The sequence below is a fragment of the Setaria italica genome, chromosome VIII (genome assembly GCF_000263155.2).
Source record: "Setaria italica strain Yugu1 chromosome VIII, Setaria_italica_v2.0, whole genome shotgun sequence".
In the NCBI taxonomy this organism is placed as follows: domain Eukaryota; kingdom Viridiplantae; phylum Streptophyta; class Magnoliopsida; order Poales; family Poaceae; genus Setaria; species Setaria italica.
In genome coordinates this window covers 31,740,073-31,763,913 of record NC_028457.1, presented here as the reverse complement: position 1 = coordinate 31,763,913, position 23,841 = coordinate 31,740,073, and the positions used below count along the sequence as shown (strand labels likewise).

General features: G+C 43.0%; 2 protein-coding genes across 2 annotated transcripts in view; one reads left to right on the top strand and one right to left on the bottom strand.

Moving 5' to 3' along the window:
• Nucleotides 1-13,353: 13,353 nt before the first annotated feature.
• Nucleotides 13,354-19,181, bottom strand: LOC101783731 (3-hydroxyisobutyryl-CoA hydrolase 1). Its single transcript, XM_022829376.1, has 13 exons — nucleotides 18,995-19,181; nucleotides 18,089-18,169; nucleotides 17,935-18,003; nucleotides 17,267-17,330; nucleotides 17,026-17,105; nucleotides 16,854-16,937; nucleotides 15,575-15,659; nucleotides 14,972-15,057; nucleotides 14,558-14,679; nucleotides 14,419-14,479; nucleotides 14,235-14,333; nucleotides 13,903-14,147; nucleotides 13,354-13,786 (listed from the first exon to the last, which is right to left on the bottom strand). Exons 1-12 carry the CDS (start codon nucleotides 19,040-19,042, stop codon nucleotides 14,007-14,009), a joined length of 1,020 nt encoding a protein of 339 aa, XP_022685111.1. The 5' UTR covers nucleotides 19,043-19,181; the 3' UTR covers nucleotides 13,354-13,786; nucleotides 13,903-14,006.
• Nucleotides 19,182-21,600: 2,419 nt separating this feature from the next.
• LOC101783326 (40S ribosomal protein S15a-1) overlaps nucleotides 21,601-23,841 on the top strand; it is a 3,529-nt gene continuing 1,288 nt past the window's right edge. Inside the window, exon 1 of the mRNA XM_004979553.3 lies at nucleotides 21,601-21,735. The gene's annotated coding sequence lies outside the window, so the exon portion shown is untranslated. The remainder of the gene's footprint in view (nucleotides 21,736-23,841) is intronic.

The following is a 23,841-nucleotide window of genomic DNA, read 5'->3' as shown; positions in this document are numbered from 1 at the left end:
ATGAGCCGAAGGAAAAGTGGGCATTACTCTTTGATGAGGGAGGTGCTCGGTGGGGTATAATGACTACAAACCTGGCTGGGGTTTACAACTGGGTCCTGCGCGGTGTTCGGGGATTGCCGCTTGTTGGTATCTTTAGAATTCTTCCTGTACCGCACCATGAAGTATTTCAAGGAAAGGTACCAGTTGGCTGATAATTCAATGCGCGACAATCACAGAATATATGGGTACAAGATGACAAAGTACATGGAGGAGGCGATTAAAAAGGCTCATTTGCATTGTGTGAATGAAGTGGGAGCCGTGGAACGCCGGTTCAAGGTTGTTTGTAGGACAAAGATCGAATGGGCCAGAGGTGCAAGAAGCACACACAGGAGTGCATCATGAGCAATGAAGGGTGTGTTTGCTCTTGCCACAAGCCAAGGTTGCTGCACAGGCCTTGCACCCATGTCATTGTTGCATGCATTGAGGCGGGGGGACTTCAGCCTTGTCGGTTCGTGTCACACTACTTCCTGAAGGAAACCATATGGCACACTTGGAGGAACGAGATTTATGGATATCATTTACTAGGAGACTTCGTAAACAATCCTGGTAATGCCGTGCGCTACATTCCTGATCGTAATCCAGAAATGTTCCAAGGGGTCGGGCGACACAAGAACAGACGTATCCGAAATGACATGGATCAATCTGAAGCTGGTCCTGATGTCCGCCTCTGCTCCAAGTGCCATGAAGATGGTCACACCTACAAGACTACCCTGCGACGACATATAGAAGTGCGAGTAGCCAAGCTGGTCCATCAAATGATGACATAATTGCTGCAGTGCGTGGTGGGGGTCGTCATGCACGTAGCAACAATGACGGGCTTCTGTGATTCATGTGCTATATGTTTGTGAACTAGTTGTGTTTTAAGTTTGTGAAGTCATTTTAAGTTGTGACTCATGTGTTGTATGTTTCTGAACTCCTTGTGTTTTAAGTTTGTGAAATCATTTCAAGTTGTGACTCATGTGTTGTATGTTTCTGAACTCGTTGTATCTTCAGTTTGTCAAGTAGTTGTGATACATGTTTGTGTACTCGTAATTCAGGCAAACCTTCCAAAATGTCATGTGATATCTCATTTGCAGTTTGTTTTATTTCATTTACATTTTCAAGTCATTATTATTTCGAGCACGTACTTATTTGTTTCATGTTGCAGGTATGGCGCAGCCAGTTCCAGAGGGGTACCAGACCCCTGAGTTCCTCGACCCTACCTTGGACGGCCTTCACAGGTCATTCATGTCAGCCGTTCGGGGTTCGAGGCTGGGCATGTTTCGGGCACGTAACCCGCTTTCGACAATGCCGATCGACGCCCGTTGGATTCTGAGGTACGTCGTACTGAGTTAAATTGTTATGGTAAGTTGTAACATTACGTTGTTTGAACTAACTACTTTTATGCATGGTACAGATTACGCACTGTGGGCCTTCTCCCTCTAGCTAGGTTAGTTGAGGGGGACATGGTCAACGCTGTTGCGTGGCTTGAGGAGAAGTCTACACGGTTCCACTTCGACATGTCACTGCTAGCAGCTCTGCTAGACCGATGGTGGCCGGAGATGCACATGTTCCACCTCCCGGTGGGTGAGATGGCCCCCCACACTTGAGGATGTCTCGCTGCTACTTGGCCTTCTTTGTGCGGGGCGTGCCGTTGCCATGGTAGACCTCCTACCTACCTTGTGTGACGAGCTGTTGGGCCGGTTTGTCGACGTTCAGCGCAAAGATGGTGCTCCACCGTACGTGACCTTCAGCTCGACACACGAGCCCACGAAGGCGTGGCTGTTGCAATTCAGTGTGAGTACTTAGTTACTTGAGTGTCCAAATCATTTTATCTAACTATTGTTAATTTCTCATCTAACTATTTTTATTTGGTGCAGGCCATATACATGAGAGACGACACCGACGACGCCACAGTAGCGCGACACTTGGAGGCGTACCTGCTTTGGCTGTTCGGGTGGATCATGTTGTGCACGTCGCAGGGGAACTCGGTGCCTAAGCACCTACTCCCTTATGCGAGGGCCATTGCGGAGGCCCTGCTCGACGATGTTCCGCAGTACAACTGGGGTTCAGCTGTATTGGCGGCACCTATAGGGGTCTTTGCACGAGCTGCTACAAGGTAGCCTCAGCGGAGCCAATATTCCTTGGCTGCCCGTTGCTGCTTCAGTTGTGGTCGTACAAGTGGTTCCCGATTGGGCGACCACGGATTGACATGTCCCCTTACCAGGAGCTGCATTTGGAGCATGACGACGTCGACTGGCCCACGATGAGGTCGTTGTGGTGCATGAGGAAGGTACAGTGCTTCAACTATAATTTTCATATGAGATTGTTTAAATAAATACATAATAACCAAGAAATACGTTATAGTCATAGCTGCCAAATTCTAATGCTTAATTTTTTCCACCTAAATCAACATGTTATAAATTCTGTCATCAATCATTATTTATGTTGTATTTCACCATTTCACTCTGAATTCATGATCTTCCCAAATTTATTGTTTACGATGGAATAAATTCATGAAGTTCCTATGGAAAATGTAAATTGCCTATGGTTGTTAGCAATCACCTTTATTTGTTGTAGGGATCATGGGTTGGGGTGTAGACGAAGAAGTCATACCCAGACTTCGTCGGTCAGTTCGACGCTCTTGTCGACACTGACGTGAGGTGGAGACCCTACACCATCGACGAGGTCCAGGCTCGTGCCCCGCATGGCCTCTCTTCGCTATGCCATCAGGACATGGAGTACTGGAGGATGACGAGGCCACTGGTATACGACATCCACGTCGAGGACTACGCAATTCACCGTGTGATAAGGCAGTTCGGCCTGTACCAGCAGTCCCCACTTCCTGTTGCATCTGTAGTTCTGGCCACCATTCACAGGTACACCCCACCCTTTGATTCTCCTTCCAATAAGGATTTTTGGTTTACCTAACTCGCTACATGATGGTTATGTTAGGGCTAGCCGTCAGGGTGCTGGTGGTGGTGGGCCTGGGGTCCAGTGGGCTCTGAGGATGGTTCAGTGGGTCGATATGTGGACGACCGCTTTAGACAAGGTGGTGCAGGAGAACCGTGCGCACGATGACGACGCTTTCGCAAGGTACCTTCAGTGGTTCTTGCTGAGGACCAGGACGCGGGTCACGTACGTTCTGAGTCAGCCACCGACGGAGACCGCGCCTATCATGCAGACGTACCCACACTCGAGGGACGTCAACTTCGATGTTGCGGTAAGCTTCTGCATCATTTGTTACTCAAACTGCATCATGTGGTGTGGCTAACTTCAACCCTATCCTCTTGCCAAAAGTATGACGTTATTGCAGAGGTCGCCACTGAGCTCAGGTACGGCGTTGACCACTTCCAGCAGCTGTCTATGGAGCAGCATGAGATGTTGTATAGGAGGGCTTTGGGCGCCTGCAGTAGGTTCCTGAGGGCTGTCAGCTGCCGTGGCGGTCACGGGGACGTCGTGCTTCCACCACAGGCTACCTACCCCCGTTCGTCCTCTCCAACTCCTACCTACCAAGCCGGTACATCCTGTCAACCATCTGTTCATCCGCCATACCAGGGCCCATGTATTGCACCTCGGGCACATGCGCCAGTGGCAGGTGTTGGGATATGATACGAGGTAGGCTACGCTAGCGCAAAACAAAATTTTCTACCGCGTAAACCAGGAAAAACTGCCGTAGATGGATCACGAGATTACCACTCGACGCATAGGTGCGGAAGTTGTAGAATCGCGTTGGAGCAGCGAAGTCAATCAGCATAGTCGAACACGTCGACGTCGAGCAGCTCCTCAGCAGCTCATCCACGTACAACAAGGTTTTCCTCATGCCGCGGCTCATCGTCGGCTCGGCGGCGGCTCGTCCAAGTGCTGCAGGCGCAACACCTCCAAGGTATCCAAACGTGCAGGGAGGAAGCATCGCAAGCCGGACTGCTAGGTCCGCGAGTTGCAACAAGGCGAGGGCGTGGGATGCGCGGCAACTGTGGTTCGGCCAAAAGGGATGAACCCTAGGGCGCCCCATACCCCTCTATTTATAGGGGTTCCTGACGGGCTTCTGGGTCCGAGGCCCATTAGTACTCCTAAACCTAGTCCAATTCAGATCACATCCGAATTGGGCTTCCAGCCCTTTAAGTGTGTGACCCTATAGGTTCATATACGTATAGACATGGCCCGAGTACTCCTACTCAACCAATAGTTAGTAGCGGCCTCTAGCAAGACATGCTAACTCCTATACGCATACAAAGATCATAACAGACGAACCATCACAACATCACGTACATGCTATTCCCTTTGCCTCACGATATTTGGTCTAGCTCCAAGCCGATCGCTCTTTCTCGATGTTGTGATTCGGAATCCCTTTCTAGGTTAACTCTTAACCTCACCTAGCATGGCCATGCATTTCCGAATTCTATCACTCGAGGGGCGCAGAGATATCTCTCTCAAATAGAGAGGGGCAAATTCCATCTTGACTGACCATGCCTCATAGCATGTTCTTGACAAACCCGAAAGCTACCTTTATGACTATCCAGTTACGGTGTAGCGTTTGATAGCCCCTAAGTAAGTCGATCCACATCTTGAGTACATGCGACAAACTCAGGTCTAAGGACAAATCATACACGTTGTGTAAAGAGAGAACCACTTCTCGTGTTGGGTCAGTCCTAGCACATGTCTCCACATATGCCTACATTATTAGTTTGACGTCTCCATGTCCATGACTTGTGAAACATAGTCATCAACTAATACATCTACTAGTCTAATATTCATGTGTGTCCTCACATGAACTCCGACTAGGGACAACTTTAGAATAACCATACAAGTAAAGAGTTTCACATACAATTCACATAATTGCAAATCAATTCAAGTAGTCTTTAATGGATATTCAAGGAACACAATATAAATTATGGATACAAATGGAATACCATCATCTCTATGATTGCCTCTAGGGCATACCTCCAACAGCAGGGTCATCCTGGGCCACACCGCCACCACCACCGTTTTGGCATGCCACCGCTGGCCCATCCACTCTTCGCAGTACGTGACCTCGGCAGGTACGTGAATGTTATTTAGTCGTATACCATTGATGAAATGTTGTCCAATTCACCTTACTAACTAATAATTTATTAACACAGCCCCACAGATGTACGGAGCTTACAGTGGAGCGGGGCCATCTTCTGCTGCACCAGGCACAAAGCTACGCCACTACCGTGTGTGATGAATATATATTTTTTATTCCATTTTAAATACGCAATGAAACTAACAATACCATTGCCTTGGTTGCATAACTGGGTTTGCAGACCGTGGAGGGGCTTCGGAGGATTCCGTCGAGGAGGAGGGACAAAGGTCTAGCGTCCATGCATGGGTGGACGATCTTTTCAGACCTGAGCCTAACATGATCGATGCCTCATAGTTGCGTGATGCCATGGAGGCTCCTACACAGGGTGCTGCCCCAAGAGCTTGCAACACCACCTGACGCCATAGCAGGACGTCCGCCTCGTGATGTTGCCCCACGGGAGCCCTTGACGTACGACCAGCAGCAGACCAGAGCAACGTAGTGGGCAGCGAGGCGTGGTCGTGGTCGGGGTGAGCAGCCTCGTTTCAAGCGAGGACGCATTTAGTGCATAGGACCTCTTTTATCTTTTGTACACTGGTGCATGCTATCATGTGTACGATTGTATAATGTACAATGCGTGGTCATCCGTAGACTACTCTATCTGGGCTGGGAGTTTAATGATTTTCAATGATTTCGTGCAATCACTCTACCTTTTTCAAAAATGTCATAAAAAATTAAAGGAACAATATTCAAAATAGAGGTATAGCCTCATATTATGAAGTTATGTATTACGAAGTTATGAAGCAAAAATAATTGATAAAAGTCAAAAAAAATGAAGGAAAAATAGTTGAAAGGGTGCTTATAGCCGTTTCAACTTGCTATAGCGTCACCAACCCCGCGGGGGGCCTTACCGCCAGCTGAAACGGCGGAAGAGCCCTTATCGCTGTACGAAACGGCGGTAAGGCCCCTCCCACAATTTCAGCCGGCGAGGCAGCCCCGCATGTGGTGCCAGCACCCTTCCACCATTTCATACGGCGAAAAGAGCCATACCGTTGTTTGGTTCGGCAGCATACGTCTATTTTTGCAAATTTTTGATTCGACTATTTATTTCTGCAAAATTGTAAAAAAATATATAAAAAAATTCACTATAATACAAGTCTGATCCAGCCCATTTCTTCTTTAATCAAACGGTCACACCAGTTTTTAGGGATGCAAGTGGTACCCAACAGTGTCTTCTGGTCAGCTGATTAATTACGATGGCAGGCCACTCTAATTCATTTATCCTCCCAAATTATTTACATGGAATGCCATTTTAGTTCATTTTATCAACTTTTCGGGTCGACTGAATGACCCAAAATATATATAACTTGGATCCCTACCGATTTTGCACTTCATCGGGCCTTCAAATAGATTAATGATGACTCTTATGTCAGGAAGCTCAGCATTATGATCATGGTTAACGTTAGCATCAAGAATCTCATGTTGGAAACGAAATAGCATGTTTCTTTAGTAATAATCCTATTTGTATCTCCCTTACGAGATTGAGTCAGCTCCATTATTTTTGTACGAATTTCATAACCGAGTCATGTTATCTAATTCGACTTTCAAAATAGATAATTTAAAATACCAGTGCGCAAATATATGGAAGGCAAGATTATAAGGCTAGAATTTCATGAAGAAATGCAGATTATAGTAGCACTAGCCTCATCAGTAGTGTCTTTAGTTGCTCTCTCTTGGTCTTTTATAAGGGTTGGAACTTAATTCAGGTTAAGTTATTACCTTTGATCGTGTCGATCATGGACCTTCAGGACAGGGATCACATCTATTTTGCTTGTGTGCATGTGAAAGGTAGAGGTTCGGATTGAAACTTATGGAAGACATAACGAGATAACAGCAATACAAAAGGCCATTTTCGATTCGCGCCACCTTCAGTGACAGACACCTTTGATCTACATAAGGGAGTCAAGCTGCCAAAAGGTGGCACGAATTGGAAATGGCCTTTTGATCTGCATGGTCTATCGTAGCGTGCTTGTGGTACGAGTCCCGTGGGCACTGTTTCTTCAGGAGCTCATTGAACGGGGTCATGTCTTGATTCCTGCCACCACTTTTCTTGGATGACTGTGACATAGCCGCGACAGTATTTTTTGGCTTTTGCTTGCAGTTCTAACCTCCCGAGTAGTTATTTTGGTTATCATTGTTAGGGCGATCTTTGCGGTTCTTGTCGTTGCGTTGGCCATTGTTGTGATTATTATTGTTCTAGGCCTTGTTGCGATTAGACTCGAACCTCTCTATCTCCCTGTCTTCTTCATCTGCCTATGCATGGACCATGATCTTAAGAGATTTGACATCACCAGGGCGTCTTCTCCCAAAATCCTGGAACATTCGGCGGTTGTAGAGGCCATTGTGCAAGCAATCTATGACATTGCACTCCGTGATATCCACAATTGTGGCTTTCGTGTCGAAGAAGCGACGTAGGTAACTCCACAGGGTCTCACCTTCTTGTTGTTTGACTTGAGACAACTCGATCCTGTTGCTAGGACGCTGCATCGCCCCTGTGTAGTTGTTGGTAGACGCCACCTTGAGGTCCTTCCATGTGTCGATGGAGTTTTCATCTAGTGATTCGAGCCATGTGAGTGGTGCCACCTCCATGCAGATGGCGAACTAGATGACCTTGGTGTCGTTGTTCCCCCTATTGCCAGTACTGACAGTGAGTAGCATCGTAGCCATTGGACTGGGTCCTGCTTGCCATCGTACTTGGTGATACCTGGAGGTTTGAATTTCTCGGGTAGAATTGTCGTCCTCACACGTCTTGAGAAGGTGGGGAACCCATCAGAATCTTCTCCTAGGTACTCGACTTCTTGCTCGCGCTCACCACGACATCCGTTAATGAGGGTACGGGCGTCGCGGCATGCGTTGATCTTGTTATGGTGATCCTGTATTGGGCATTCGGGCTCTGTATTAGCCCCACGGAGTCCACGGCCTCCTGAGGGTCCCGCCCGACTACCCTCTGATCCAGCTTGGCTGGGTCTGGCACCTCCAATTTGACTTGGTCTATGGCTACTGCCATGTTGACTACGCTAGGATGCTGTGTGTTGAACTGAATGCATCGGATTTTGCTGATCGAGTTGTTTGTATGCGTGCTCTGCCAGTTCAGCCAATTGTCCAGTGTACTTGTTCTGTGGCATTGCGTGGGTAATAAGATCAATGGATGCGATGGTGGCAAGGGGAGTACGATGTTGACGTGATTGAACTGCTTCAAACGCGTTATCCAGGTTCATGATTGGTAGGTTTGCCGCAAGGTGGCGGCAACGCTCTTCTCTTGCGGCGTTTCTTGCTCGTCGTCGAGTTCTTTGAGCTTCAGTCTCTTCTCTAGGAACGTTGGTAGTGAGGTCATCCTACGAGACATCATCCGGGTGACGTTCATGGCGTGGATTTCTCTCCGGTTGCTCTTCTTCTTCGCCTTCTTGTCCAGTAATGAGAGCGTAGAGTTCTCGTTTTGGAGAGTAGCTTAACATGTTGACCTCCGTGGAGCCACCTTCTTCATAGATGAGCGACAGAGGAGCTCCCTCCTAGTACGGGAAGGTGTCAAGGTAGGCAATAAGGTGTGAATCATCATTCTTGGCGAGAGCAGGTGGCTTCATGTTGGGCCAGTAGACGAATCTACCTTGGGGAGTCAATGTGATCACCAGGCCCTGCTGTGGTCCTGATAAAGGGGTTTCCTTGTTCGGATCCAAGTAGTAGTCGAGGTCCTCGATTGTATCCATTTCGGATTGTGATCTGGACAGGACCGTCTGATAAGCAGTGGTTGCGTTGCGGAGTCCGAACAGGAATCAACTTGAGTAGTAGTCCAACTCGCACGATGGCTTGTGCGCCAGCTCGTTGAAGTCAATGCGACTAGAGGGATAAGTCGAGTTGTACTCGGATTCGTCACCCCAGCCTCTGACTAAGTTAGAAATTGAAAATTTGTCAAATTTCTCGACGAGATCCTCCAGAGCTTGATGCTGGAGCTTGATGGCTTGCTGCCTCTTTCTCCAAGGCCAACGCAATGTGGCAGTGGAAGTTTCCAGAGCCGTTTGCAACATAAACCCAGGAGCTGAAGATAAATGTCGCGCCCACTTCGAACGCGACAATTAGCCTGATGATGACTTGGACCATCAAGTTCGTCAGTGGATTCTCAGCGAGAGCCCCTACCTAGCGCACCAGCTATCGGTGTTTAGACCCAGCAACCTACCGAGGGGGTGCCCGAGGTAGTGTTTTAGTTAATGGGGCTCGCCGAGATCAGAAACTCGAAGATGAATACAGACACACGATTTAGACAGGTTCGGGCCACTTAATAGCGTAATACCCTAGTCCTGTGTGTTGGTTCGATTGAATTGCTTTGGAGGAGGTCCCTGCCTTGCTTATATTGTTCGGGGCATGATTACAGGTCGGTTGTTTTACAAGAATACTAGTCTAGGTGAATCCTACTCTAATTCCTATGAGTAGTTTTCCTAATCCTCGACTAGTTCCTGTCTTGCCACATAGACTACGCTGTCCTGCACCATAGCCTCCATGTCAGACATGTCTTGGTGTCCAACCCTGCATCTAGAACTGTCCAACCCTTCTGGTGGGCCCATAAATGTATGTACGACAGATGGTTCTATCAAAAATGCTATGAAGGAAGGCGTGATCAAAGAAGAATAAGACAAGTTAAATATGTCTATATTAATAACCTTTTTGTAAGACATAATCTCAAAATATAGTTTACACATAAGGGTAAAAGAGTTAAAGAGAAAAGTCTTTTCGCCATCCTATAAACAAGGATTCACCCCCACTGTACAAGGATGATTCTTTTCCGGTGAAAAAGCTATATGGGTCTCTAACTGTATGTAGACTACTTGATGCACGTACATAGGTCGCACAACCCTAGAGAGACAGGTTTGTTGGTCTTGACCATTTCTCTTCTACAGGCTACTTATCCACCTCCATCAGCTCAAAAGGGTCCTTTGTCTCTTCTATATGCCTACATAGGTCGCACAACCCTAGAGACACAGGTTTGTTCGTCTTGACCATTTCTCTTCTATAGGCTACTTATCCACCTCCATCAGCTCAAAAGGGTCCTTTGTCTCTTCTATATGCCCGACTGACTTTTATCCTCGGCTAGGGCTAGGCCATCCCCAAAATTTTTAGACCCTGTGCCAAATTTTAAATTAGGTATTTATATTTTTTTGTACAAACTAAAGTTATTTATTTGCTGCTCTCTGGACATTTGTTTGGTATAAATTCTAGTGTGTGCCTGATCATCATCACAGGACTCCCTTCTTCAATTGCCACTGTGTAAACTTCGATGAGTTTAATATTTCAACACCAGTAGTGGTGGATCCAGAAACAGGCTCCGCCCCGGGCTAACTAATATAAGGCTTAAAATCTTACTAGCAACACACTATTAGATATAACATATTTTTCAAAGAACACAAATAATTATATAATTATATTGATTCCAAGTGTTCAACCAATAGACTCAAACAATACGTAGAACATCGAAGATAGAAAAATACCAAATTAAGAGTCTTCCATGACAAAAAAAACCATACATATCTTCATGATTTAACACCATTTGTACCGACATCCTCAATTCTACATAAAAATTTTAAAAATCTCAGCTCTTTATAAAGCAAGATAATATTATGTATTGAAATAGACTAATACAAGTAAACAACATGCACCTTGAGCTGTCGATTGGCAAATTCATCTTACGATTTCTTAAGCCTTGAAAGCGCTTTAGAATTGTTTCATCTTCAATCGATGCAAACAAATCCCGCTCAATATAGCATATCATGCTACTATTCATCCAATCATCATTCATTTTATTTCTTCGTTCGGTCTTGATAATATTCATAGTAGAGAAGGCTCTTTCAACTGTTGTTGTTGCCACTGGCAAAATCAATGCACGTTCAATAAGACGATACACCAAAGGAAAAGTTGTATGTCTATCAGTCTGAACCTTCTAACTACTCAACAAGCTTATTATGGTGACTTTGAAGGAGTTGATCTTTCCTTGCAAGAAGCAGTAACAATATTGACAATTGAAGTGACATAATTGAAGAAATCAAAAGTTGAACCACAACACTAGGCAACAGAAACTACCATAAGCTGCAATTGATGAGCCAAACAGTGGATGTAATAGGCAAATGGGTTTTCATTTAATACTAGTCTTTGTAACCCATGAAACTGTCCTCTTATATTTGAAGATCCATCATATTCTTGCCCTCTAATCTTGGAAATAGATAGAACATATCTTCTAAGCATAGTATCCAATGCTTCTTTTAGTGAAGGTGATGTGGTGTCAAAAACATGTTCAATGCCAAGAAACCTCTCAATCACACTTCCTTTATCATTGATAAATCTACAAGAGAAAAGAGAAAATACTGTTACTTGAAAGCAACAAAACAAAACTAATGAAATAACCAAATGGAGAGGAGATATATACCTGACAACCATAGGCATTTGTTCCTTAATAGATGCATCATGAGCCTCATCAACAAGCACCACAAACCAACGATATCCTACTTCACTTTTAATTAACTCACTTGTCTCCTCTGCATAAGCCCTAGCCAAATCTTTCTGAACCATTGAACTACTCATTGATTATTTCTTGGAGCATTTTCACCGGTCACAAGTGCAGCCTTAGGATCCTTCTTTCTGTACCATTCAAGCATCTCCATAAAGTTCCCTTTATTTCTTGATATTTTAGACTCATCATGTCCATGAAAGGCTACAGCTTGCAAAAGGAGAAATCTAGCAATGCCTAACATGATAGTTAAACGAGCTTCATATGCCTCCTCTTCTGTTGCACTTGTAACAGTCCACACATATTGAACACTTTGCCTCTGATTTTTGAAATTAAGTGCACGCTTTCTTGCATTACTATGAAAGCCATCAATTGATTGAGCATGCTCCTTGAAAGAATCCCTTGCATTCTTCCAATTTCTAAACCCAACTTTAGTGAATGTATCATTACTATGAAACCCAGTTTGTTGTGGTTTAAAGAGATAACAATAAAAGCAATAAGGTGCATCCTTAGCTACACTGTACTCTAACCAATCAAATTGATTAAACCATGATCTAACAAATCCTCTTGATTGGTTTTTACCATCTTTTTTCATTTTTGGAAACTTATGACCAGCTGGCCTATATGAACCTATTTATAGATATGCTCTCCTAGCCTCATCCCTAATGTCATGATGAAAATCATCAATTGGCTTCCTGTCTCCTGGATCAGCAACTATATCTCTCATATCAAGTTTAATCCGTGGTCTTTTTTGCTCAACCTGGCTCTCTTTAGTATCGGCACTACTCTTTGACACATCTTTTTTAGCATAGTATCTCTCCATTCTAAGGTATGAAATGTTGCAATTGCAAAGTAAGAATCGACGATCTGGTGGGTGGCGGCGAGCCGGCGACCGATGATGACGACTCGACGAGGGTAGGGGCCAAGGGCAGGAGGCGGCGCGGCACCGATGGCAGTCGGCAGGAAGGCTGGCGTGCTGCCGCTCAATTGGCAGCCGGCGAGGGTGCAGCCGCGCGGGGTCGGTGAGGGCGTGGCCACATGGCGGCTTGGGGGCGTGGCCGAGTGGGCGCGCGGCCGGAGGGGCGCGGGGCCGCAGGGGGTGAAGGCTACCGGCGAGGCGGTGACCTGGCGGGTGGCGGCGAGCCGGCGACCGATGATGACGAGGGGAGGGGAGGGGCAGGAGGCGGCGCGGCGCCGACAGGTGCGGACGGCCGGACCCAGACGGGAGGCGCGCGACTCGCGTTTCGCAAAGATTGACGAGTGCAGACGGGAGGCGCGCGGACAGCCTGCCAGGGCTAGGGTTCCAGCCTGCTGGGCTCACTTCGCGTCGGGGTGGGCTAATGGGCTGCCTGGCCTTTTTATGCCATTTTTATGAAACTTGTTCCCAGTCTTCTTGGGCCTCGCCCCGGGCTGCAGCCTGGGCAGCCTAGGGCCCAAATCCACCCCTGAACACCAAATAAGTTCGTGCATTGTGGCTCACCCTTTTGTCCAACTAAAAATCTGGTGAGTGCATTTTTCACACTATGGGTTTATATGGTGCGGCCTAGGATGGAGCAGGTCGTGTTGCTACATGACAATGAAGGCGATGTGTCCTTGCCACAGGATAGAGTGATGGGAGGATGACCAAGCAAGGGGGTGAGCCTAGGGTTGTTTTTTGCCCTATAACATAGCTAAAGAAATGAAAATATCAAATATATTAGGAATATATATACAACATTATGTATAGGGAGAAGACATTTGATGGTTGTAATCCATTTGTGGGATGACATTAGTCAAGTCCACCTTATGTAAGAATTCCAAATTTCTCTTACAAAGCTCATCATCTATATGAGATCACAACATCCGAAGTCGATTGTAATTATTCTAAAATGGGTAGAACTTCATGTATACATTACAAAGAGTTTCTACGATAAACAACATTATTTCATTTTTAGTTTGTAGTGTAAAAACTCTCCCCAAACTTGAGATTATTAATTAATTATTATTCTGACCATCCTCGAGGCTCCATCGTTCACATCTTTTGCCCAAGATTTCAATCAAAGTTTGGACTTAATATTTCTCCCATGGAAATGTCTGGTAGGTAGGTTTAACTCTTCCCACTGTGGATCATCAATTGTAGAGAAATATTGTTGAACTGATTCATCATGTACTTGTTCCAACCTTGGAGGCATCCACTGCAAAATACACCCCCCATAAAGAAAATAACCATTATCAAAAGTTTATTTAAGATGAAATAAGCTGTCAGAAATAAATTTCAATCTAAATGTGCTAAATATGAGAAAATACAGACCATTGGGTTTTGATCCTTATCTATCAGTATAGCCCTACATCCCTGCAATAATATGATGTTAGGTACAGACCTTGCCGCGCAAAGACAACAAAGTAGAGAGATCATTAATGAAAAAGAGTAGTGTTAAGGATGTTGATATATTCCTCAAAGAAGTCTCTACTGAAGTCACCACGCACGACATGGCAAACCATTCTATATTCCCGACGCAAGCACTCCCCAACAGTTTGTGTTCTCCCTTCTCTTATCTGAAATTTGAGAATGAAACAATTATATTCTCATGGACACAATTGTGGCAGTGGGCTAAAATCATAGATATGAGGTTGGATATATACCGATCTCAGAGAGATTTTCAAACTGGTTGGAGAAGCATTTTTCAAGGATTGGATCGTCGCAGCAACCCATTCATCAGGTAAATTTGAGGCCACTTGCTCCTAACATAATAGATGCTAACTAATTAATTTTGCAGGACAGAATAGGTGAACCCATAGAACATTGCAATCACTATAACAATCTCACAAGAGAAGATATAATTTCTTCAACTGTCCTTTTGGAAAAGCATTTGTTGATGATTTCCAACCTGAGGAGCACCAGGAATGAAGTTAATGAAATTATGAAACATGGCATAATTCAGTCATTCAATCAGAAACAATCTTACCTATTCAAAGAACTATTTTCTTTCGGTGATGGCTGTTCACTAAATTGATCGATAATACCACACACAATGAAAGGATTGGAAGTATCCACCTTCTTAAGAGATTCTTCAAGCAATAGCAGCCTCTGGGGAACAAAGAGAATTTACTAGGAGTTACATATTGATACACATATTACATACACAACCTTAACAACGCAGGCCAAAAAATATGAAAGCATGCAAATATTACATCAATGAGGTCAGGATTTATGTAGCATGTTCCAGAAAATAATAACCATAGTTGTAATTTTGTAACAGGAAATATCATATCTGAAAGCAAAAGTTAACAGTTATGGTGATTGGTTGTTGTTTGAAGAATTTATAGAAAGGGTGCTTGGTGATGCTAATGGTTAAAATTGAAGTTACACGTGAGCCTACATTTGAGTGGACAAAATGAGTTGCCAGACCACATGCAAGCACTTCTGCACCATCCAATCTGGCACCAGCAAGAGCAACATACTCTCCTGGACAAAGACATGATAATAGTTTAGTGAAAAGATCCCCCAAGCTACCTTTGACATCAAGTAGAAGACTGACGACACTCAGTGCAACTAATTAACCTTATGGAACCGGCAAATCAAATAAAAACAAAAAATTTGGTTACTCTTCATTACTTTGTATATGATTATATCTCCGTGATCACTTCCATAGATCATTTTCATAAAGAAGCACAATTGCTAAAATCAATTAAGTGCATGGTAATTCTAATAAAACTATAAAGGATAATATGAGGATGCATAATATTTAAGGATTGTGAATAATATCCAACAATATTAAATACCCGCTCCATTTCAAATTGTAGGTTGTTTTGACTTTTCTAGATACATGTGCATTTTGACATATGTTATGCCTAGATACATAGAAAAAAAATCTATGTATCTAGAAAAGTCAAAACAACCTACAATTTGGAATGGAGGGACTAGATAGCAATGACATGGTATGTGTATTTCAATTGAATAAAGATAGGAGATATATGGTAACCATAGAACCCCGGTAGCCGAGATAGAAAATATGAGCCCCCTACATCTGGAAAGAGACCCAGAGCTGTTTCTGGCATTGCAAAAATCTGCATGGATATTCAAAATGTAAATGAGAAATATTTTGGTACTTGAAACTATTTTGGTTTTCCAACAAAAAGCAAGAAAGATTCTCCATGCTATTCCAAATAAGTATAACTACTATCAAAGATCAAGCTCACAAAATGGCGTCTGTAGCATACACTACTACAAAAACCATTCATAGGACCGATCAAAACCATATTTGCAGGGGGCAGACACAAGGTCCCTCCTACTTTTCATAGCTACAAAATAGAGCATTTGCGGGCACAGTCCTTGAACAACCCCTACAAATGGATTTCTAGGAGGCGGTTCATGTAGTAGTCCACCCCAATAAATTAATTTCTATATGCGGATCATGACATGAACCGCCTAGAAATCGATTCCAAAAATTGGGGCAAAAAAAAAGAATATCCTCCAAAAGGTAGGGAAAACCTTTGTTTGTACCGAAATAGCCAACACACACATTGTCACTCATCATACATCACACACATCGTAGGATTCAAACCCGTGACCTAAGCCTCATGCGAAAGCTCCCCAACTAACGCACCACAAAGTCGATAAGGTTGTATTAACTTTTCCAAAACTTATATGCAATAATTACGGCCCTAAATGATCTAAAATGAAAAAAATATTAACTATAAAGTTATAGATCCCATTGAGCACTATAACTTTGGTTAGGATGTGCCTTCATTATGTTGTTTGAAAAATTTAAAAATTATGTGAACTTATAGTGAATTAATCTCAAATGAAAAAGTTATAGACTAAAAAGTTTCAGATCTCTTTAAGCTTGATAATTGTTATTTAAAGTTTGTATTGATCCAAAATTGTAAAAAAAATACAAATTATTTGTGCAGGACTCTTTGTAGGGGCGATACGCCTTACGAGTTGTCTCTAGAAATCGATTTCTAGGAGCGATTGATGTCATCACCTGCCCCTAGAATTGGTCTTCATTTTTAGGGGCAGTTCCCTCTCGGCATGCCTTTGGAAATGATGATTTCCGTGGGCATTTATGTTTTCGATTCGCCTTTCAAAATTGAGGCATTTCTAGGCACGGTTCCCAACATGGATGTTCATGGAAATCGATTTTCCAGAGAGGGCTAGTGCTACAGTGTGCTTGAAAGCGAACAGGGGTGGGTGAATTCTTTATCCGCTCCTGAATCAAAATAGGTGCTCCTACAAATCATTTTTTGGTAGTGATATACCGTCTTCTCAGTGGCAACTCGAAATCTTCCATGTAAAGAAACACCAGCACCTCCACCCATGACAATTCCAGTGAGAAGAGAAACCTATAGTCAAATTTTCTAGCCTTTAGAGGCAAGCAGGAATGGAGAAATGAATTATTACAATGAATAACTATGAAGAGATGCAGCTCACCTGAGGTTTGATACAAGTTGCAATTATGTAGTTTAACAAATACAGATTTTTGAAGAAATTAGCACCCCATTTCCATCCCTCTAATTTAAGAATTAAACACACAACACAGTCAACAAAATGTGTGAGAAAAAATTAGGCCCATTTGCAACATGTAACATGGGTATTAACTATTAAGTCAGGTAACAGAAGACAATGGCTTTGGATAGTATTTGATTCATAGACAAGCTAAAGCTGTAATTACCATTAAGTGCAGACTGGAAACCTACAGCAGCATCACCTCCAGCGCAAAATGCTCTTCCTTTCCCCTGAAAACAAGCGACAATTCAATACAATGACAAACAGTAAGATCAAAAGTAGGCATCTAGGCAATAATTAAAGGGATAATGACTATCATATCAATCCAAAGGAGCTAATAATAGAAGGAATTGAGAAACAAAATGAACTGACAGGGAAAAAACAGCAAGTTAAAGTAAGCTCTATAGCAAGTTGAAGGTGTTCTAAGAAGTGAAGAGAGTTAGAATCAATGGAATACAAGCAATGACATTTGCAAATATTGTTCCCTTTCTTTTTGCAAGCCTTAGCATAGCAACAAGCATCATTAGAACCTCATACAAGTTCAATATGAATCATGTGCTTGAAACTAGAATAGAGTAAAGTGCTTAAAAAAATAACCACCTCGAACTTTGTATTGTTGATTTTGAGAGAGATGCATGGCCAACTCATGTTTCCCAACACTACCTAGTTGGTAATTTCTATTGGAACTCTCTCTCTAATTGTTGAGTTGTATGCACCGACTAGTACAACTCAAAAGTCTAAGCTGATGGAGAAAATAGGCAATTCACTTGTACTTCAATACTAATAGACATCTAAAATCTAAGTTCTACCATGCCTCAAATTCAAAGCAGATACCTTCATAATCAACAATTTAACTCCATCGTCTTTCTCGTAAGCAATGAAACACCTTAGGAGTTCCTTAATCTGCAACATAAAAGAACAATCATGCTGTACCCACTATTCTAAAAGTAAATCTGGGTACTCTAATACTAGTGAACTCTTAACATACCATTGTGGAAGAGAGTGCGTTAAGCTGTTTTGGCCTGTTCAAAATCAGTGTCCGTGTAGAGCCATTTGTTTCTACCAAAAGCTGACAAATAGATAGGAAAAATGCTTTCACTTCTTGTACAAACAACAACCACCGAATGTTTCTAGTACAGCAAGTTGACTAGATTACAATTGTCCAATTAATACATAATGTGAAAATTTACTGCTCAGAAGAGCGCACATGTTCGACACTCCTGAATTGTCATCACAATTCAGACATAACAGCTTCAGAGACCTCATAGACATGATAGGATCTCAGAAACAAAATCAATGTGGCGGGTTCTTGAGAAGGGTTTTTTTTAGATAGGGTTCTTGAGAAGGGTTACTAACAACTCATAGCATTACGATATGACTTGCTGACTGAGATTACAGTATGACTTGCTGACTTATGGCTCCATAGCAGGATTTTTAGATACTCGAAGCCTAACTATTGTTCGTTCTGCGTGACTACTGCTTCCACATATATCACACAACAATACAGCAACTAGTGAAGTCAATTGAGCAGCAGCTACAGAAAGGAGAGGAAAGGGCCTCTAACCCTAGTGGTTAGAGCACCTGAGTAGCATCTAGCAGAAAAAGTTGGAGTTTGTGGATTTTCTAGACTGGGAGAAAGTTGTTTCTTCTTAATGAAAAATTATGGCATTTTCCTTTAGAGTTGAAACTGGCCGAGAGAGTGAGCTAGCGGAGAATCATGCATCCTCAGGTGCACCTACCGGAGTTAGACAAATGGGATTTACTGGAGTCCTATCGGAGTTGGACAAACTTTTTGGTCAAACATCAAACAGAAGATGGCTCGTCGTTTTCTCTACAAAATTTTACAAACTATCTCCAAACCATCTAAATAAAAATGCACATAACAACGCCGGACCTGATTGCAGTCGACACTGGCGGTGCTGCCGAAGGGCAGCGAGGCCATCTCTTCCTTGCCTGGGCAGGCAAGGAAAGCCTCGAGGCTGGCACGGTGGCTTGTGATTAAGCGCAGAACTCACGCCGGACACCAGTAGCACTCGCACACTCACTCTGAAATACACCCGTACACAGGAGTGGAGCCAAATGCTTGCTTGTGCTGAGCTGGGTGCCTTTGCTCAGGCTTCCATTCGTATTTATAGGAGAAGCAAAGGTATATCCTTGCTGTGTACACACAGCACTACTGTCACTGCTATCGGCTAATACTGCTACTATTTCACTTACTATTCATAATGTTTCTATTGATAAAAGCAGAGAGAATATACGACAACACGTAAAGAACACGCAATAGTGAAGCACACTATAGTAATAGGTTCACTACCAGGAAAAACGCCTCTAGTACCGGTCGGTAACCCCTTTAATACCGGTTGTCCATCCGGTACTGGCAATTCGTCCTTTAGTACCGGTTGAGATAACCGGTACTAAAGGATTTTAAAAAATTAAAAAAAAAAATCAAAATCCCCCGCCAGCCCCGCCCCCCGCCGCCCTCCGAGCCGGCCCAAACAACATGGATCAAACAAACCAAAATTTGATATGCAATATAATGCTAAGTGTTCTGACACTGATTTGGAGCTACTACCTGTGTCTTCCTGGCTGCATATCATCAGTGACAATTCGACTTCAGACACGCTATCATGGAAGGAAAATTAAAGCCAGTCAGGTACAGCCATCAGTTGAGTTGGGACTTGGGAGGGCCCTGCGGTTGGAGGAACATCTCATTCTCATCTCTCATCTCTCATCTTTCCAGTTGGCACATCAATATGGCTCCTTTTCGGCGTTTTCTGGAGAGGGAGAGACGTTCCCCGTTGTTACTACTCTATCCCAGTGGTAGTTCCGGTTGTGCTTTGTGCAACATGATGTGTTAGCGGCAAGCTTTGACACAACCTCTTAATGATGTTGATGCGACAGAACCCATCGCCAGGGAACGAACGTTACACTTCCAGGTTTGAATTTTCTTTCTGCTACGAGTCGAACCCTGATCAAATGGAAAGGAAAAAAAAATTCTTTGTGTGATGGTGAGCACCCACATAAAACGGGATAATGCCACACATTAATTTCTATAAAATCCTATTGATTTGTGCGTATCAACGCCGTCGCTCTTTTTCGTTTCCGGAAGCATTTTCACTTTTATCATAAGTTAAACTATCTCTAATTTTACTAAGCTTATAAAAATAATAATGTTTATGATATCAAATTATTATTATTATTATTGGATCCAAATATGAAACACATTTCATAGTGTACTTTTTTAACGTAAGTAGATATTGATATTCTTATTTATATAGATTTTGAAAAACTTGATAAATTTTCATTTAACACAAATAAGCAATTTGCATTGTAGAAAATTGTGGGGAGAATAGCCTCTGTTTTTCTTTTAGGAAATTGGGAAAGTCCTATGTGCTGCTTGCCGGCTTCACTACTACGGGTGGGGCCTATTTGTCTTTCTCGGCCCGCCAATCCATCCCTAAACTCCAGCCTTCGCGGGAATTTTTTTATTTTTTTATTTTTTATTTTACAATTTGCAGAAATAAATAGCTGATCCAAAATTTGCAGAAATAGACCCCTACCGCCGGATCAAACGGGGGAAGCAAGCTATCGCCAGTTGAACCAGCGGTAGCTTCCCTCCTCTGGACAATGCACTTTCAAAAAATCATAAGTAATTTATATGAGCTCTGATGGAGATAAACTTTATATAAAAATTGTAGATCTCGGTGAGATCTACAACTTTGTAGTTTCAAACTTTTTTCATTCAGTATCATCTTGGTACTCAAATAATTGATACAAATTTCAGATCTAAAATTCAAATTTTAGATATGAAACTGGGCAGCACACATTCAAAAAATCATAACTATGAACTCGGATAAAGATAAGTTTTATATAAAAATTGTAGCTCTCGATGAGATTTACCATTTTGTAGTTCAAACTATTTTCATTTGGTACCATCTTTGTGCTCAAATAATCAACGCAAGTTTCAGATGTAAGATGTAAAATTCAATTTTAGATCTGAAACTTGTGTCGATTATTTGAGTACCAATATGATACCAAATGAAAAAAGTTTGAACTACAAAGTTGTAGATCTCGTCGAGATTTACGATTTTCATATAAAGTTTATCTCCATCCAAATTCATATGAATTAGTTATAATTTTTTAAAAGTGTATATCTAGAGGTGGGAAGTTACCGCCGGTTCAATTGGCGGTAGCTTGCTTCCACCATTCGATTCGGTGGTATTTATCCTGCAAATTTTTAGATCGGCTATTTAATTCTGCAAAATCATAAAAGAAAAAATATAAAAATTAAAAAAAATTCCTTCGCGGCCCCCAGATGACCCTCACCGATAAGCAGCCCACAGCAACGGGCGGGCTGCCACGAGAAACAGCCCGCCCGAAGCGCCTCTCTCGCTCGGACCAAATACTAGGCCCTGAACTTAATTAGCCCAGTACCAAGCTGACGGCCCATAAGGCCCACCTTATGGCCCAGCCTCACTTTGCCTTCCCCCCCTGCTGGTATAATAACCTCACCACCTGCCCCTTCTGATCCCCTCTCCTCCCGGCGGCGCTCTAGGGTTCTAGCTCCTCCTCTCCGGCGGCGCGCGCATCGACCGATCCCATCTCTCAGCCCGGAAGGCGGCGGCGAGACCCAAGGTGAGCGACCGATCCCTCTCCCCCCCTCGCCGTGATCGATCCATGGGTTCCCTATGCGCGCGTGCTGTCGTAGCTGAGGCGCGACTCGGGAGACAGGGAGAGACGGTTTGGTTCGGGAGTTTTCTAGCGCCACCCGGTGAGATCACACCTTCGGTTGGTGTAGGATTCGTCTAGTGCGATCCCTTGCCTTCGCGTTGGTTTTAGTTGCGGTTTCTGGACTGTGGCCTGAATCTGCGAGCTTGTCCCAGATTTATCTGGCGCTAATTGCAGAAATGCTGCATGGTCACTGGAGTCTGGAGCTTATGAATTTCTTGTTGATTTGACTAGTGATCGAATTTCAGTCCCGTGTTGTAGCATATCTCTGGGAATCCGGTTATCTGGTTATCAGTAGTCATGTATGCTGCTGCTCACCACAAGATAGTGTAGTGGTCTCTAAAGTTTTGGAGTGTTGGACCCGATAAACTGGCTTGTCAACATTTACGCCACCAAATCACATGCTGTATGAATTACATTTTTGGAACAAACACCACTGGACCACCCTATTTCAGTTTCGAATTGTTACTTTGTTCGCCGAATAAAACTGCAACTGCTAAAATTTTTCAAATTTGTTAGTCAAGCCTAGGTCTTTTGCGCTAATGTAAGTACAATTCTATGTGTTAGTGTTGCATGTCTGCTAGGTAGCCTGGCCTATTGATGTAGTTGTGACACAATTCTCAGCTAGCATTTCCAAACAGACACCAACCTAGTCAGTTACTTGCTGTTAATATGTTGGATAGATCAAAATCAAACTGGGGAAATGTTTACAGTTTTTTCAAAGAGGTAGTAATGCCTGGGAGGCTGGGACTATTAAGCTGATTTAAGTAAAACTCAGCATGTTACTGTTGCGCGTCTGCTAGATGAATTTGCCTCATTGGTGCAGATACAATGTATTTTGGATTGACCCTAAATCCTCCAGACCGTTTCTTGTTTCGATATTCTATTTCTTCATGTGTTGTTTGGTTGCTGTGCTCTGCTCATTGCCATCTCTTTTGTATAGCAAGGTTTTTTCTGTTAGTAATCTTGTTTCAAGTATTCTCCTTCAGGGTATGTTTATTGTTGAGTTGGCATTGTGCCTTGTCAAAACCTGGGGAAATGGAGGTTTTGCTGGTGCTTGATGCTCAGAACACACAACTCAATTTGTTTTGAGGTCATAATAATATGCTGTTATATGAGTTGCTTGACCTTTTCTCTTGGTCTTTTAGATACTAGCTAATTCTATTTTGTTTGCAGTGGTAATTTGTACAATACGTTCTACACCTCTACCGGTTCTATATTTTTGCTTGCACCGTTTGTATATGCTGTTTTGCTCTATTGTTTTATTGTTTACTGTCTTTTGACTTGTAATATATGTTTCCATGAATTGATGGTTTATTGTGTAAGTGCCTGTGTGATTGTGTAGTCTGCTATCTAATTTGTTTATTATTAGACATTCCAAAGTACTGTCTGGTACTTCAATTGTTGTTTTTGATAGTAGAACTGGGTTAGTTCCATGTCTAACTTGTCAATTGCAAATGTTTTCTTATGTGTACTAGGCTATTTATTAGCTACCCATTGGTTGTTCTTAACTTAATACCATGTATTTCTTTGTTGATCTGATCATTGATTGGATTAGTTTATATTCTTCACTCTGAATTTGAAAGTTATGTTATGAGCTAGATTGCGCACCACATGGTGTATCTATCTTCCTTCTTTACTATGAGATTGTTACTCCGTTATGTTGTTTACTACTCCCTCTGTCCCAAATTATAGGTCATTTTGGCTTTTCTAGGTTCATAGGTGTTTGTATGCATCTAAATATAGTGTATGACTAGATGTTTGGGACCTACGTTATTGGCAAATCATAGGGAACACGATCCCTAGACGCCATGCTCCTGACTTATCATCTTTGCTGGAACCTATAGGCTTTATGGGAGGTAATAACACGTTGGAAAAACAATGTAACATCCCCGAAGTACAATATCAGGACGATTTTCTAGTTCTGCCAATGACATCTGACAATGAACTGATCCACCAAGGGGATCTACTAGCTCTCTAAAGACCCCACCACAGTTGAGCTCTATTCTACCG